This window comes from Oncorhynchus keta, chromosome 19, assembly GCF_023373465.1.
Source record: "Oncorhynchus keta strain PuntledgeMale-10-30-2019 chromosome 19, Oket_V2, whole genome shotgun sequence".
NCBI lineage: Eukaryota > Metazoa > Chordata > Actinopteri > Salmoniformes > Salmonidae > Oncorhynchus > Oncorhynchus keta.
This window is the reverse complement of record NC_068439.1, coordinates 64,294,076-64,312,405: the sequence shown is the minus strand read 5'-3', so window position 1 is coordinate 64,312,405 and position 18,330 is coordinate 64,294,076. Positions and strand designations below refer to the sequence as shown.

The 18,330-nt window shown below is 43.8% G+C and overlaps 1 protein-coding gene across 11 annotated transcripts in view; it reads left to right on the top strand.

Moving 5' to 3' along the window:
* The window catches only part of LOC118398685 (protein FAM184A-like), a 120,923-nt gene that overhangs the window by 99,029 nt on the left and 3,564 nt on the right, over nucleotides 1-18,330 (top strand). For 5 of the 11 annotated variants that reach the window (XM_052471010.1, XM_052471009.1, XM_052471011.1 and 2 more), the window contains 5 exons: nucleotides 5,885-6,069; nucleotides 7,579-7,725; nucleotides 12,178-12,301; nucleotides 12,704-12,808; nucleotides 13,657-13,868. In XM_052471010.1, the coding sequence (XP_052326970.1) occupies nucleotides 5,885-6,069; nucleotides 7,579-7,725; nucleotides 12,178-12,301; nucleotides 12,704-12,808; nucleotides 13,657-13,868 (773 nt within the window). Of the gene's footprint in view, nucleotides 1-5,884; nucleotides 6,070-7,578; nucleotides 7,726-12,177; nucleotides 12,302-12,703; nucleotides 12,809-13,656; nucleotides 13,869-15,000; nucleotides 15,305-18,330 lie in introns of all 11 variants that reach the window. The other 6 variants (XM_052471019.1, XM_052471015.1, XM_052471018.1 and 3 more) reach the window with 4 other exon arrangements.

The following is an 18,330-nucleotide window of genomic DNA, read 5'->3' as shown; positions in this document are numbered from 1 at the left end:
GCAGGACCAAATCAGAGAGATGGGTAGGAGCAAGCCCATGTAATGCTTTGTAGGTTAGCAGTAAAACCTTGAAATCAGCCCTTGCCTTGACAGGAAGCCAGTGTAGGGAGGCTAGCAGTGGAGTAATATGATCCATTTTTTTTTGTTCTAGTCAGGATTCTAGCAGCCGTATTTAGCACTAACTGAAGTTTATTTAGTGCTTTATCCGGGTAGCCAGAAAGTAGAGCATTGCAGTAGTCTAACCTAGAAGTAACAAAAGTGTGGATACATTTTTCGGTATCATTTTTGGACAGAAAGTTTCTGATTTTTGCAATGTTACGTAGATGGAAAAAAGCTGTCCTTGAAACAGTCTTGATATGTTCGTCAAAAGAGAGATCAGGGTCCAGAGTAACGCCAAGCTCCTTCACAGTTTTATTTGAGACGACTGTACAACCATTAAGATTAATTGTCAGGATTCAACAGAGGATCTCTTTGTTTCTTGGGACCTAGAACAAGCATCTCTGTTTTGTCCGAGTTTAAAATTAGAACGTTTGCAGCCATCCACTTCCTTATGTCTGAAACACAGGCTTCTAGCGAGGGCAATTTTGGGGCTTCACCATGTTTGATTGAAATGTAGAGCTGTGTGTCATCTGCATAGCAGTGAAAGTTAACATTATGTTTTCGAATGACATCCCCAAGAAGTAAAATATATAGTGAAAACAATAGTGGTCCTAAAACGGAACCTTGAGGAACACCGAAATGTACAGTTGATTTGCCAGAGGACAAACCATTCAGAGACAAACTGATATCTTTCAGACAGATAAGATCTAAACCAGGCCAGAACTTGTCCGTGTAGACCAATTTGGGTTTCCAATCTCTCCAAAAGTATGTGGTGACCGATGGTATCAAAAGCAGCACTAAGGTCTAGGAGCACGAGGACAGATGCAGAGCCTCGGTCTGATGCCACTAAAAGGTAATTTACCACCTTCACAAGTGCAATCTCAGTGCTACGATGGGGTCTAAAACCAGACTGAAGCATTTTGTATACATTGTTTGTCTTCAGGAAGGCAGTGAGTTGCTGCGCAACAGCCTTTTCTAAAGTTTTTGAGAAGAATGTAAGATTCGATATAGGCCGATAGTTTTTTTTATATTTTCTGGGTCAAGGTTTGGCTTTTTCAAGAGAGGCTTTATTACTGCCACTTTTAGTGATTTTGGTACACATCCGGTGGATAGAGAGCCGTTTTATTATGTTCAACATAGGAGGGCCAAGCACAGGAAGCAGCTCTTTCAGTAGTTTAGTTGGAATAGGGTCCAGTATGCAGCTTGAAGGTTTAGAGGCCATGATTATTTTCATCATTGTGTCAAGAGATATAATACTAAAACACTTGAGTGTCTCTCTTGATCCTAGGTCCTGGCAGAGTTGTGCAGACTCAGGACAACTGAGCTTTGAAGGAATACGCAGATTTAAAGAGGAGTCTGTAATTTGCTTTCTAATAATCATCATGTTTTCCTCAAAGAAGTTCATGAATTTATTACTGCTGAAGTGAAAGCCATCCTCACTTGGGGAATGCTGCTTCCCTCTACCCATCCACAATACTGTCAAAATAACTATCAGCCAGCCACAGAAATGACATTTTTTCATTTTTCAAGATAAGAGATCAAATGTGGTGATTATTGGAGGTGGGAACTCCATCTACCAATTTCCCACCAGTCCCTCAGAAGAAGCTTTTAAAAACTGCTATTTTGTTCCTGTGACATTTTATCCAAATGCTTTGATGCTTCCTTTGACCTGGAATAGTTCCACCCACAGAAAGGGCTGATTTTGAGGAGTGCTGCTCGGATGGTTACACCATAGAATTTGCTCTCCAACAGAATTCCCATCTATGTATGGACAATGAATAATGCTATTCCATAGTGTCATCTTGACAGAGTCCGTGGTTTTTAGACTGGCCCTCAGGCAGCGTGAGTGTCCTCACTGTGAGTCTCAGTGCTGCTAATAGAGCTGTCACCACTGTCTCACTCCAAAGCCCGCACACACACATGGATACGCACACGCCTGCGTGCACACACATTCACATGAATGGACACAAACACACACACACTTGCCTAACCAGCCGCAGCCTACACAAATATAGGGTCAAGCGCCAATTACAACCTAGCTACAAACTTCCTTCTCCCACACTGATGTTTCGCCGTTTAACTCTGTTCTCCACTGCTGGCAATGTCTGACTCTCTACCTGTCCTTGTGGAAATCCACAACCCAACCATGCAGAGACATGTCAATCATGTTTGCCTCCAAGCCAAACAGGTATCCACTGGGGAGATTGGAAGTCAGCAGAAATGTCACAGTGAATGTCTGTTTAGCAGAGGATGGAGAAATGATATTCTATGGAGGAGAGAGAGCCAGTCCCCTTAAACCTGCCCCCTGCAGTGGCCCACACATGAATAACTAGATTACTGTTTTCACAATAATCTGCTGGCATGAAATTATATTTACAGGAATTCAAAGTTAATACATGCAGATTGTAATATGATTACACAAGAGCCATTAACTTTATAATACCAGTGTTTGGCTTGACGGTATGCTGCGTGAACTGTTAGCTAGATGTCTCTTTTAGAGAAGGAGAGACTTCTAAAAGAGGTGCCGTTGCCGAAGTGGAAAATGACCCTAGTATCATGCTTAGCTTGGCTCATCTACACCATGGCTTTACTTCTAGCTCTAGTAAAATCAGGTAGTTACATGTATTTCTTCCTGGGCAAAAGGAGATTATATATTTGATATATCAGCCTGGTGAGTTAACTGTTACGTAACTTTGGGAAAGAGAGTGATAATAGCCTAGAGTTGTCCAGATTCAGATGGCAGCGCTGTCCCTCTTACATACTGAACAATTGACATGTATTCTAGGGAATGTTTTCCGATATGTTTTCAGTACAATTGACTGGACCAGACCGGAGCAGCCGTGTTTGAGCTAATAGTCAAGAGATGACTCCCGAGTTGCTCGGTGGTCTAAGACACTGCATCTCAGTGCAAGAAGCGTCACTGCAGTACCTGGTTCGAATCCAGGCTGCATCACATCCGGCCCGTGATTGGGAGTCCCATAAGACGGCGCACAATTGGCCCAGCGTCGTCCAGGTTTGGCCGGGGTAGGCCGCCATTGTAAATAAGAACTTGTTCTTAACTGACTTGCCTAGTTAAATAAAGGTTAAATAAACAAATGTAATGACCTTTTCCAGGTGATCTAACAGTCCTCTAACACGTTGTTGTAACTCGTACTAACTATAAACAAATACAAGCAGCACAATCAGCACTTTATTTATCAGTATATCTATTCAGCTATCAATATTATCAACCTCCCAACAGACGTGTTCAGTGAAGCCCACATTTATTTCTGAGAGAGGCAGAGGAATGCCATGGCATGTGAGTGTGCTCACGTATTATGATGGAGCAGCCATGGCAAAGCTGTAGCAGCCATGGCAAAGCTGTAGCATCCATGGCAAAGCTGTAGCAGCCATGGCAAAGCTGTAGCATCCATGGCAAAGCTGTAGCAGCCATGGCAAAGCTGTAGCAGCCATGGCAAAGCTGTAGCAGCCATGGCAAAGCTGTAGCAGCCATGGCAAAGCTGTAGCAGCCATGGCAAAGCTGTAGCATCCATGGCAAAGCTGTAGCATCCATGGCAAAGCTGTAGCAGCCATGGCAAAGCTGTAGCATCCAGCATCCATGGCAAAGCTGTAGCATCCATGGCAAAGCTGTAGCAGCCATGGCAAAGCTGTAGCAGCCATGGCAAAGCTGTAGCATCCATGGCAAAGCTGTAGCATCCATGGCAAAGCTGTAGCAGCCATGGCAAAGCTGTAGCAGCCATGGCAAAGCTGTAGCAGCCATGGCAAAGCTGTAGCATCCATGGCAAAGCTGTAGCAGCCATGGCAAAGCTGTAGCATCCATGGCAAAGCTGTAGCAGCCATGGCAAAGCTGTAGCAGCCATGGCAAAGCTGTAGCAGCCATGGCAAAGCTGTAGCATCCATGGCAAAGCTGTAGCAGCCATGGCAAAGCTGTAGCATCCATGGCAAAGCTGTAGCATCCATGGCAAAGCTGTAGCATCCATGGCAAAGCTGTAGCATCCATGGCAAAGCTGTAGCATCCATGGCAAAGCTGTAGCATCCATGGCAAAGCTGTAGCAGCCATGGCAAAGCTGTAGCATCCATGGCAAAGCTGTAGCATCCATGGCAAAGCTGTAGCATCCATGGCAAAGCTGTAGCATCCATGGCAAAGCTGTAGCATCCATGGCAAAGCTGTAGCAGCCATGGCAAAGCTGTAGCATCCATGGCAAAGCTGTAGCATCCATGGCAAAGCTGTAGCATCCATGGCAAAGCTGTAGCAGCCATGGCAAAGCTGTAGCATCCATGGCAAAGCTGTAGCAGCCATGGCAAAGCTGTAGCAGCCATGGCAAAGCTGTAGCAGCCATGGCAAAGCTGTAGCATCCATGGCAAAGCTGTAGCATCCATGGCAAAGCTGTAGCATCCATGGCAAAGCTGTAGCATCCATGGCAAAGCTGTAGCAGCCATGGCAAAGCTGTAGCATCCATGGCAAAGCTGTAGCATCCATGGCAAAGCTGTAGCAGCCATGGCAAAGCTGTAGCATCCATGGCAAAGCTGTAGCATCCATGGCAAAGCTGTAGCATCCATGGCAAAGCTGTAGCAGCCATGGCAAAGCTGTAGCAGCCATGGCAAAGCTGTAGCAGCCATGGCAAAGCTGTAGCATCCATGGCAAAGCTGTAGCAGCCATGGCAAAGCTGTAGCATCCATGGCAAAGCTGTAGCATCCATTTTTTTATTTTTATTTATTTCACCTTTATTTAACCAGGTAGGCTAGTTGAGAACAAGTTCTCATTTGCAACTGCGACCTGGCCAAGATAAAGCATAGCAGTGTGAACAGACAACACAGAGTTACACATGGAGTAAACAATTAACAAGTCAATAACACAGTAGAAAAAAGGGGAGTCTATATACAATGTGTGCAAAAGGCATGAGGAGGTAGGCGAATAATTACAATATTGCAGATTAACACTGGAGTGATAAATGATCAGATGATCATGTACAGGTAGAGATATTGGTGTGCAAAAGAGCAGAAAAGTAAATAAATAAAAACTGTGGGGATGAGGTAGGTGAAAATGGGTGGGCTATTTACCAATAGGTTATGTACAGCTGCAGCGATCGGTTAGCTGCTCAGATAGCTGATGTTTGAAGTTGGTGAGGGAGATAAAAGTCTCCAACTTCAGCGATTTTTGCAATTCGTTCCAGTCCATGGCAAAGCTGTAGCATCCATGGCAAAGCTGTAGCATCCATGGCAAAGCTGTAGCATCCATGGCAAAGCTGTAGCAGCCATGGCAAAGCTGTAGAATCCATGGCAAAGCTGTAGCAGCCATGGCAAAGCTGTAGCATCCATGGCAAAGCTGTAGAATCCATGGCAAAGCTGTAGAATCCATGGCAAAGCTGTAGCATCCATGGCAAAGTTGTAGCATCCATGGCAAAGCTGTAGCATCCATGGCAAAGCTGTAGCATCCATGGCAAAGCTGTAGCAGCCATGGCAAAGCTGTAGCATCCATGGCAAAGCTGTAGCATCCATGGAAAAGCTGTAGCATCCATGGCAAAGCTGTAGCATCCATGGCAAAGCTGTAGCATCCATGGCAAAGCTGTAGCATCCATGGCAAAGCTGTAGCATCCATGGCAAAGCTGTAGCATCCATGGCACTGTAAACATGGTGTCAGAAAGTATCACAGTGCCCCCTGTGAATACAAGGGGACAGCACAGCAGCACACGCCTGTGGGATCAAATGCTAACTCAAACTTGTGTTTTTTCTTGTTTTTGTCTGTTCTTTTGTGCCGTTGTATGTCTGCCTTTTCCCCATTCAGGAGAGGGAGTTGCTGGGCCGGATCTCAGACCTGCAGGAGGAGGTGGTAAGGAGGAAGAACCACATTGCTCAGCTGGACCACGAGATTCACACACTGAACGAGAACATCAACACACTCACCAAGGAGCTGGAGCTCAAGGGCAAGGAGGTGCTGAAGATCCGCAGCGAGGCCAACCAGCAGATCAGGTGGGCTGGAGGAGAGTGCAGGAGGGGAGGGCAGGGTTGTGATCCTACCACAGGGCATTATGGGGTGACACACAGGAGGGTTGACACATTAACAGGTCATCTACAGTAAAGCTGTTCTGGTGCGTTGCCAAACTTAATTAGGTGAATCTCTGTACGCTATCTCTGCAGGCGAATGCCTGTACCTCGTTTTAATATGGCCACGATGAAGGTTTTTAACACATTTAGTTCAGATGACTGGTGAATCACAACACGACAAGTTCAGTTGTGTGAATTCCTCTTGTTTAGACGTGACAGTTGGTGGCCATTGGCAGTGCTGGAATCGTTTTTGAGTTGGATTACATTTGAAGGATACTGGAAAGAGAAAGAGAGGAGGCCAATTTGCCTCTCCCTTCTGGAAGTCGTGTTTTAAGCACTGTTATTCCCTTTGATGACTTGGTCTCTCTGACATGTGTTTTAAATGTATAAGTAAATGTATGAGAAAATATGAAAATCAGGGTTATTTGGGGCAAGGCCTGAATATAATCTATCATGCTTTTCCCACAGGCTGATATGAATAATTCACTCTTATATTAATTAATAATGTGGTCGTAGGCCTGGATGGAACGAACAGCAGGCTCTCTCGTTAGAATTGAAGGCCTGTTTGGTGATGAATCAAAAATGGAGGCTTATGCTTTTCTAGAGCTAGAGATAACCAAGAGCATGGGGTTAGTGTGTGTGTGTGTGTGTGTGTGTGTGTGTGTGTGTGTGTGTGTGTGTGTGTGTGTGTGTGTGTGTGTGTGTGTGTGTGTGTGTGTGTGTGTGTGTGTGTGTGTGTGTGTGTGTGTGTGTGTGTGTTTGCGTCTGCATGTGTGTGTTTGTGCAAATGTGGCGTCAACAACACATATCACTGGTAGGATTCCAAGCCCCTTGTGGAGCACCTTTCACTTCCAATTATGTAACACGCTGGCGAATCCTAGTTTCCTGAGATAAAAATAAATAAATTGGAAAAGATTTGTGTCCCTCAGGGAGCATTACTCAGCAAACGTATTCCTCTGCACTCCTCGTGCTCTGCCTCTCTCTCTGACTGCAGTAGTTCTGCGTGAGCAACACTGCCATATAGTCTACTAAGGGGAGAGAGGGAGTCGCCGCTACAAGGCAGGGAATTTCAATCAGCTGGTGTAATGCCTTGGAAAAGTCCTGTCTATCTGTCCCACATCAAAATAAATCAATAAGTAAATAGAAAAGAGTGTTTTCCACTTATGGTGAAACATTGATATCTCTCCTCCAGAGCCTCCTGCTATAAATTATATATGTCTTTCTTGGCAACAAAAAAAAGAAGGAAAGTCAAAGATGAATGAAATTGTAAAGGTGCCAGCAGGATCAAAAGACATGTGTCTGTGGTAATTGTGCCAAGTTAGGATACTGAGTTAGGATACTGTAACAACTCTACACAGGAGACTGTACCTCTGAGCTGGAGAGGTGTATAAAGACGTGATCTGAATGGGTTTTAATGATCTGGTCTCTACTCAGGGCTCATGAACAGGACCTGTCGAAGAAACACGAGCGAGAGATGGCTGAGATGAACGCCATGCACAACAGAGAGACTCAGAACATGCTGTGTGACTTCAACAAGGCCCAGGAGCTTCTCAAAGACAAGATCTCTGCTCTTCAAGTCCTGTACGTACAGTACATCCAGTATGTAGTTGATATAGCACTCACTGTGAGAGCATATGTGATACTGTGATTATATAAAGCCCTGGCAGATGATGAAAGGCCACAGTCCCTGGCAGAGCACAGGCTGAAGAGGTGAGTATCCCACACAGATACAGAAATGGATGGAAGGAGGAAGGTATTGGATGGGAGGGAGGGAGGGAGAGAGAGCAGGAGGGAGAGAGAGCAGGAGAGAGGGAGAAGAGCAGGAGGGAGAGGGAGAAGAGCAGGAGGGAGGGAGGGAGGGAGGGAGGGGAAAGGAGAGTGGGTGGCTGCACATGATCTCCGGAGGTGAATATGGCCCATTGGGAAGGTCCTTCCCTTTTATGAGAGATCTGACAGACCTGTTTTGTTTTCCACTGTGCTGCATGGAGGTGACTGTGTCCTCAATCCCCCACCGCATGCACACGCATGCACACGCACGCACGCACACACACACACACACACACACACACACACACACACACACACACACACACACACACACACACACACACACACACACACACACACACACACCGTCTATCAGCAGCAGTGTCCTACTTGGGATAAACCTCCAGCTGGGTGTGCAGGTCCCCTAGCTTTCATGACACCACAGTACTGTACACAAACAGTACACACCAGAAAATATGACCATAGACATAGAAATCCCCTGTAATCTACTCTGAATAGATCCAGGGACATGTACTGTAATGATTATAGGGATAACAGGCAGCTGTCTCTGTAAGAAATATGTTTGGGATACGAGAGTGAGAGAGAGAGACAGTCTCTGTCTCTGAGACAGAGACACTGAGAGAGAGTTAGATGGAACAGATATACAGGATCCTGGGACTGGGGAGTGACCTCATTTAGTTTCATGTGAATGAGAGCACCATCTAGACACAAAGCCAGCTACTGCAGAGAGAGCATCTGTGATGCCCTACACCAAATCTTCTCATGGCTCAATCACACCTTTCAAAATGAAATGCTAGTGAAGCATACGTCCTTATTTGTGCATGTTCCTCAAGTAAATTTGACTGACAAACTGAATCCAGTACCTTCCTGTAAAGATTGTTCACATTAGCCTTACACAGATTTGTCTGTTGCTAACCTTTCCAAAACCAACAAGGCCCAAGCCCCTGTCATTTTCAAATTTCTAGTTTCCAAGGCCTTACCTCGAGGTTGACAATTTACTGCCTGCTAATTAAGCACATAACAAATCTATTTTAACAACAGTTCTTGTCCCCTCCCCAATTAATCACCTTGGCAGCCACGTTCCCCAAAGCCGGTCCCTGGCCACCTCTAAATATTATGCCATTCAAGCTCTATGAATATTTTATCTCAATACATCGCTTGGTTAAACCCATGGGAACCAACACAAGTTTGTTGTCTGATTGGTTTATTTTAGTTTGTTTAGTTTGTTTTAGCGCTTTCTAGCCATTAGTTACATCGGTTTTGAGTGATGTCGCTGGAGAGTTGACTGGAGTGTGATGATGAGCAGTGTTAGGGAGTAGTGAACAACATGTAGTTCCACTAGTAATTTACAGTGCCTTGCGAAAGTATTCAGCCCCCTTGAACTTTGCGACCTTTTGCCACATTTCAGGCTTCAAACATAAAGATATAAAACTGTATTTTTTGTGAAGAATCAACAACAAGTGGGACACAATCATGAAGTGGAACGACATTTATTGGATATTTCAAACTTTTTTAACAAATCAAAAACGGAAAAATTGGGTGTGCAAAATTATTCAGCCCCCTTAAGTTAATACTTTGTAGCGCCACCTTTTGCTGCGATTACAGCTGTAAGTCGCTTGGGGTATGTCTCTATCAGTTTTGCACATCGAGAGACTGACATTTTTTCCCATTCCTCCTTGCAAAACAGCTCGAGCTCAGTGAGGTTGGATGGAGAGCATTTGTGAACAGCAGTTTTCAGACTTTGACTTGGTCATTCTAACACCTGGATATGTTTATTTTTGAACCATTCCATTGTAGATTTTGCTTTATGTTTTGGATCATTGTCTTGTTGGAAGACAAATCTCCGTCCCAGTCTCAGGTCTTTTGCAGACTCCATCAGGTTTTCTTCCAGAATGGTCCTGTATTTGGCTCCATCCATCTTCCCATCAATTTTAACCATCTTCCCTGTCCCTGCTGAAGAAAAGCATGCCCAAACCATGATGCTGCCACCACCATGTTTGACAGTGGGGATGGTGTGTTCAGGGTGATGCGCTGTGTTGCTTTTACGCCAAACATAACGTTTTGCATTGTTGCCAAAAAGTTCAATTTTGGTTTCATCTGACCAGAGCACCTTCTTCCACATGTTTGGTGTGTCTCCCAGGTGGCTTGTGGCAAACTTTAAACAACACTTTTTATGGATATCTTTAAGAAATGGCTTTCTTCTTGCCACTCTTCCATAAAGGCCAGATTTGTGCAATATACGACTGATTGTTGTCCTATGGACAGAGTCTCCCACCTCAGCTGTAGATCTCTGCAGTTCATCCAGAGTGATCATGGGCCTCTTGGCTGCATCTCTGATCAGTCTTCTCCTTGTATGAGCTGAAAGTTTAGAGGGACGGCCAGGTCTCGGTAGATTTGCAGTGGTCTGATACTCCTTCCATTTCAATATTATCGCTTGCACAGTGCTCCTTGGGATGTTTAAAGCTTGGGAAATCTTTTTGTATCCAAATCCGGCTTTAAACTTCTTCACAACAGTATCTCGGACCTGCCTGGTGTGTTCCTTGTTCTTCATGATGCTCTCTGCGCTTTTAACGGACCTCTGACACTATCACAGTGCAGGTGCATTTATACGGAGACTTGATTACACACAGGTGGATTGTATTTATCATCATGAGTCATTTAGGTCAACATTGGATCATTCAGAGATCCTCACTGAACTTCTGGAGAGAGTTTGCTGCACTGAAAGTAAAGGGGCTGAATAATTTTGCACGCCCAATTTTTCAGTTTTTGATTTGTTAAATTTTTTAAAATATCCAATAAATGTCGTTCCACTTCATGATTGTGTCCCACTTGTTGTTGATTCTTCACAAAAAAATACAGTTTTATATCTTTATGTTTGAAGCCTGAAATGTGGCAAAAGGTCGCAAAGTTCAAGGGGGCCGAATACTTTCGCAAGGCACTGTAACTCCATTTTGCAGTAGCTTGGTGGTAGTTGAACTAAATTCTAATCTCGGTAGTGTTTTCAGTAGTAAATACGTTTTTTTTATTACCATGTGTAGATAACTACTGGAACGGCACACTACTTTTTTGTCTAAAATAAAATGTGGGTAAAGTAAGCAATTACTTTCCTTTCTTTTTTTGCATCAGCCCTGCCTAATTCTCACTTAAAACGTTGTTTTTGTGTTAAATCAGCTAAATTACACATTCTGTTAACTGACTTCAGAGTGATCTGTTCTTGCAATTTATAGTCTATGACATCAGATTTAGATATGATAGTTTATCACTCAGTCGTTTGGATATAGTGAACAACTTTTACAAAGTAACTTTAGTTAAGTCAACTATTTTTTTAAGGGTAGCTTTAGTGTAACTAACTTCTTTCAGTGTGAAGTAATTGTTAGCTTGGTAAACTATATTGTCAGAATAGCTTCCCCAACACTGATGACAATATTTATTTTTTTAAAAGCAAGGCAGGACCATCCTCCCAGGCTGCATTGCAGCAACATGTTGGTTTCACATTGTTTATGTTTGGAGCATATGTAGGGATGCAGATGGGCCTGTAGTGAAACGTGATACTGAAGTAAAGTGTAGTAGATGCTGCTTCTGTCAATTACGCAACAAATGAATGGATGGCTGATGCATAGCAGCGTGACAGAAGCCATTATCATTATATCCAATACGCTCCCTGTCTAATTCAAGCGTGTTCCTGTCTCTGTCTTGCGTCTGAGTTTGATGGAGAGTTTGGTATCACTTGTCATTCCACCTCTGTAGTGCTGAGGACGTCATGCCAAACTGGACATGATGGATGCTTGTTTCGAGCACGAGGAATATCTCTGTGTATTAAAGTCATCAATCTCAAATTCGAGGCAGCACAAAACTGTGGAGAGGCAGATGGCTTTGATCACTGATAAGAACTCTTCTAAAGAGCGCTTGTTATTTGTTGAGCAGTTTAATTGGAATTCAGAACAACATGTAATGTTTCTCGTGTTTTGATCATAGTAATACACAAGCACTAATAGGCTTTCTGATTATGAGATTAAAGGTAGGAGAGTTAAAAGCTAATGCTTTAGTATTGATCTGCAGATGATGGAAGGGAAGCTTTCAAAACGTGCTCCCTCAGTGTCTGCTCATATCCCCATGCTGATCCAAGGCACTTTGATCATCATGTTACACAAACAAAACGTTGTTTCCACAATGTTACCTGATTCACACTGTGTTGTGAGGAAACTGTGATATGTCAGAGCCCTAATGGCCCCCTCCTCTCCCCAGGTTGGAGGGCACGGAGGATAAGTTCCGGAACAGGGAGAGCCGGCCTGAGGACCTGCAGGTGATCGCTGAGCTAAAGGAAATGGTGACTGAGAGGGAGTCTCTCGTCAAGAAGCTGGTGGTAAGTGTATGTACACAGTACAAGATGGCTTACAGGATGCCCTTGTGTGGTTTTACCCAACAATCCTAGACATGGAGCCTGCATGCCTGTCTACCTCCAATCAATAGTAGTATGGAGTGCTGTTGCCTTGCGTGATTAAGATTTCTCATTCAGCTGCAGTAGACTCCGGTATGTTACAGCCATTGAGTCCCAACAATGTATTGTAGACTGCTATTCAGTATACTGTATCTATAGCACTAGAGCTTGGCTAGAAACCCTGCCAGAAACCCTGTGACTTTTGCGGGTTGTATCACACGGTACTGGTATTTAAGCCCACGAATGACGTTTAATTAGAGTGTGAGGTGTGAGATGCTCCATCAATAACCCAGAGCACCATGAGCTAACTGAAGTCTCTCTGTTGACGTGCAGGACGACAAAAAGTTCTACCAGCTGGAATTGGTGAACAGAGAGACCAACTTCAACAAGGTGTTCAACACCAGTCCCAACGTGGGAGTAATAAATCCCCTCATCAAGGTGAGCTGACCGCTGCACACTAACACACCACACACAGACAGACAGACACACAGGGGACTAACACTGACCATGTACATTACCTCGACTTATAGTACATACTCTGCTGGTTGATTAGAGCCATGTAGCTTATCTGAACTAGTCTTTGACTCTTTGTGAAGACCAAAAGCGTCAGGTGACAATTTGAAACCCTTAGGGAACCATCCCGATCATTACAAGCCGAAACCACTAGCCTGTACCTCAATGTAGAAAATGGTTGAAGTGGAGATTTTAAGTTGCCTTTCCACATATCCTTAGTCTTGATTTCCATTGGAAGCATTCCATCCCTTAGTGGAGAGAAGTTGTGTCCCATTCCAATGTAAATGCATCAACCCCCTGTCTCCCAGTTGAATGGATCACTCTGCATGGTCAATATGTAACTGTTGACTCCATTTCAAGTTCTATGACTTCTGATATTTTGGTTTAGTGTTACATATAGTTTGTGTGTGTGTGTACATTTGTTTGTGTGTGTGTGTGGGGGGGGTTAGTCAGTGTGTGTGTCTGTTATCTCACTGTTCAAACATCCAGTTCTCCTTTGCTTTCCAAGCCATTCTTTGTTAGTGTGAACTCTCTGTAGCCTCTTCATGTGATACTTTTTTCTCATCTTAATTCACATATTATAGCTGAGAGCGACTGTTCCTTCTCTAGTTGAGTGGTACGAGCCTGACCTTCAGAAAGCCTCCATCTACATAAATCCTCTGAGAATGAGAAATATATAGATGTATAAATATACAGTAAATACACAAGTTTTTTTTTTCATTGGACTAGTTCTCCCTATTTCCGTTTCTTTGTGTTTTTGTCCCTCTGTGTAGCAAAAGAGAAAGAATGACAAATCAGCAAACCGATTCAGCAGCTCTCCAAACCTCAGGGCTCTGGAGGCAGCAGGAACAGGGATGGGGAGCGGGCAGCCCCAGCCCAACCGCTTAGAGCCTATCCCCAACTCCCCCATTCACCACCTTGACCTCAACACTAGCAAACCTCTGCCCCCACCGACCCCTCCGACAGAGCCCAAGAAATTCATGAGGTGAGCGCCGCCCCTCCCTCACCGCTGACGCCTCGGTCTGCGCCATGGGCAGGCCCAGGGTCAAGCACACTAACACACAGACATTGCCCTGACCCTCGGCCCATACAGCTGCAGATAGGCGGCTTTCATACAAACCTCTCCAGTCAGCTGCCATATCCCTTTCTGATGGGCTTCAGTCTTTGAAAGAAACTTCTCAATGTGACCCTCACTGGAGGATGTTGATGTTCTTCCCCCCCCTTTTCTGACTTCGCTCTGATGAAACAGAATAGCGTCAAATCAGGAATTACGGCTTTAAAAAAAAACAAAAAGACACTCCAGTCTGAAAGTGTAATTAACTTGAATAATAGATGAAGTTGCGTGCTGCCTGTTGCCAACAGGCTGAGGGGTTCATCCCAGGATTCCCTCTTGATTGTTATTCTATTTGAAGGACATGATGGCTTTTTTCTTTGCCTGCAGTTTTTGCGAGGCTTTGATTGTGTCCCCAGAGATTTGGCTTTCGGCGAGAGGGAGAGCTCCCACAATTACTCCCCCCACTTCTCTGTCAACTTATCTTTACTGTATACCAGGAAGTCATTGGTTTTACTTGACAGTTTCTTTTCAAACACACAAAGGGATATTCCATCTGAACCTACACACACTCCAGGAGATGTATGAACACTTTACTATATTATTGGAAAGCCCCATGCAATACATGAGACTTTGAAAATGGCATTGGAATGCAAAAGGAGCATGTGTACACCCCACCGTCACTCTTAACATGTTAGCATAAGTGCTCCTGCTAGCAGTTGCGTCTCTTTGTGTCTTTGCTAGCAGTTGCGTCTCTTTGTGTCTTTGTATTTGTATCTCATTGGGTGATGTGTTGTTGTTCTGTTAAACCACCTCATCCTCATCGGCCTCCAGGCATGCTGCACTTACTGCACTTTGTTGTCCACATTGATGTGCAATTGTTTGATTTGTATATGAGGAAAATCTGATTGTGTAATATAGATTGTTGATGTTATTTTCTTCACCATGTACAGTTCTGTGTGGTGATGTGTGAAACCTTCGAAAACAACAACACTCTTCTCATCAACAAACCCCGCTCTCTCTCTCTTGTGCCTTGGCATTGCTTTGCTTGTTGTTGTGTTTCCAGCTATCATTCTGCACATGTGTAACAAGCACACATGTGAATGTGATACTCTCTTGTGCATGTGTTGTACTAGCTTGTGTGTCTGCACTCATCCGGTGCTTAGGTTTCTGCCTATTGATGCACTTGTTATCCATCTGTGTGCCTCTCTGTGCTATGGGTTCCTCTTGCCCTTGCTGCATGCTGCTCTGTATGTAAGTAAGTTGCAGATGAGTCAGCGTGGCGGATTTGTGCGGGGCTGCCCTCCATTGTCATGGGACTTTCCCATCACTGCATCACACACGGCCTGTCTGTCTCAACCCCTGTCAAGGTGACCCTGTTTCCACTAAGAAACAAATGCACCCCCACATACAGAACCTCTCTACTGCAGCATATACCACACTTATGATGCTCTGGGTTATACACCTGTTTTCAGATGATATAAAGCTGCTTCTATCTGTGCATGCAGTGTCCTTTAAATGCTGCCCTATTTTGATTCAGGAGGCCTATACCAGAATACAAATGTTTTTTTAGTACTTGGAGAAGAGGCCTAGATCAATAAGACTTCTTAATTCAGCTCACCAGCAAATTTGTACCAATAGAAATTGCATACAGTGAGCCAAATCAGTATTTAGTCAGCCACCAATTGTGCAAGTTCTCCCACTTAAAAAGATGAGAGAGGCCTGTAATTTTCATCATAGGTACACTTCAACTATGACAGACAAAATGAGAGAAAAAAATCCAGAAAATCACATTTTAGGTTTTTTTATGAATTTATTTGCAAATTATGGTGGAAAATAAGTATTTGGTCACCTACAAACAAGCAAGATTTCTGGCTCTCACAGACCTGTAACTTCTTATTTAAGAGGCTCCTCTGTCCTCCACTTGTTATCAGTATAAAAGACACCTGTCCACAATCTCAAACAGTCACACTCCAAACTCCAGAGCTGTCAAAGGACACCATAAACAAAATTGTAGACCTGCACCAGGCTGGGAATACTGAATCTGCAATAGGTAAGCAGCTTGGTTTGAAGAAATCAACTGTGGGAGCAATTATTAGGAAATGGAATACATACAAGACCACTGATAATCTCCCTCGATCTGGGGCTCCATGCAAGATCTCACCCCGTGGGGTCAAAATGATCACAAGAACGGTGAGCAAAAATCCAAGAACCACACGGGGGGCCTAGTGAATGACCTGCAGAGAGGTGGGACCAGAGTAATAAAGCCTACCATCAGTAACACACTACGCCGCCAGGGACTCAAATCCTGCAGTGCCAGACGTGTCCCCCTGCTTAAGCCAGTACATGTCCAGGCCCGTCTGAAGTTTGCTAGAGAGCATTTGGATGATCCAGAAGAAGATTGGGAGAATGTCATATGGTCAGATGAAACCAAAATATAACTTTTTGGTAAAAACTCAACTTGTCGTGTTTGGAGGACAAAGAATGCGGAGTTGCATCCAAAGAACACCATACCTACTGTGAAGCATGGGAGTGGGAAAATCATGCTTTGGGGCTGTTTTTCTGCAAAGGGACCAAGACGACTGATCCGTGTAAAGGAAAGAATGAATGGGGCCATGTAGCGTGAGATTTTGAGTGAAAACCTCCTTCCATCAGCAAGGGCATTGAAGATGAAACGTGGCTGGGTCTTTCAGCATGACAATGATCCCAAACACACCGCCCGGGCAACGGAGTGGCTTCGTAAGAAGCATTTCAAGGTCCTGGAGTGGCCTAGCCAGTCTCCAAATCTCAACCCCATAGAAAATCTTTGGAGGGAGTTGAAAGTCCGTGTTGCCAGGCAACAGCCCCAAAACATCACTGCTCTAGAGGAGATCTGCATGGAGGAATGTGTCAAAATACCAGCAACAGTGTGTGAAAACCTTGTGAAGACTTACAGAAAACGTTTGACCTCTGTCATTGCCAACAAAGGGTATATAACAAAGTATTGAGATAAACTTTTGTTATTGACCAAATACTTATTTTCCACCATAATTTGCAAATAAATTCATTAAAAATCCTACAATGTGATTTATGGATATTTTTTTTTCTCATTTTGTCTGGCATAGTTGAAGTGTACCTATGATGAAAATTCCAGGTCTCTCTCATCTTTTTAAGTGGGAGAACTTGCACAATTGGTGGCTGACTAAATACTTTTTTGCCCCACTGTACATATACATTTGCATATCTAATTTAGTTTTCTCCATGGAAAACACTAGTATGCATGCTTATGCTATTTCTCTGCTTTTAGCTTCTGATGTTGTTGAAGTCAGCCCTGTCTGTCTCAGCCCAGGTGTTCCCTAGATCGGGAGTTGGTGATTAACAGACCCGAATGCATGTTCAATTCAGCATTACATTGGATTTGCTGCAATGGAGACTACTGAGACCGAGGAGAGAATGACTGCAGAGGAGATATTTTAGGATAGTTTTCAGAGATATAAACAGTTCTGCATAGGATGAAGAAGCCACCTGTCGTTAATTGAAAACTTCAGACATGTTTAGCTCAATCAGAGCAGTACAGTTTGTGCAGTGCAGAATGAGTACCGAGTGCAGACTGTGTTTAATCATTTGTCTTGTATCATCTGGTCATGATAATATACTGAACAAAAATATAAATGCAACATTCAACAATTTCAATAATTTTACAGTTCATATAATGAAATCAAAGCAAAATCTAATCAAATTGTATTGGTCACATACACATGGTTAGCAGATGTTAATGCAAGTGTAGCGAAATACTTGTGCTTCTAGTTCCGACAGTGCAGTAAAATCTAAGTGATCTAACAATTCCCAACTACTACCTAATACACACAAATCTAAAGGGGTGAATAAGAATATGTACATATGTGGATGAGCGATGGCCGAGCGTCATAGGCAAGTTCAATAGATGATATAAGGTACAGTATATAAACTCAGCAAAAAAAAAAGTCCTCACTGTCAACTGTGTTTATTTTCAGCAAACTTTACATGTGTAAAATATTTGTATGAACATAAGATTCAACAACTGAGACATAAACTGAACAAGTTTCACAGACATGTGACTAACAGAAATGGAATAATGTGTCCCTGAACAAACGGGGGTCAAAATCAAAAGTAAGTCAGTATCTGGTGTAGCCATCAGCTGCATTAAGTACTGCAGTGCATCTCCTCCTCGTGGACTGCACCAGATCTGCCAGTTCTTGCTGTGAGATGTTATCCCACTCTTCCACCAAGGCACTTGCAAGTTTCCGGACATTTCTGGGGGGAATGCCCTCACCCTCCAATCCAACAGGTCCCAGACGTGCTCAATGGGATTGAGATCCGGGCTCTTCGCTGGCCATGGCAGAACACTGACATTCCTGTCTTGCAGGAAATCACGCAC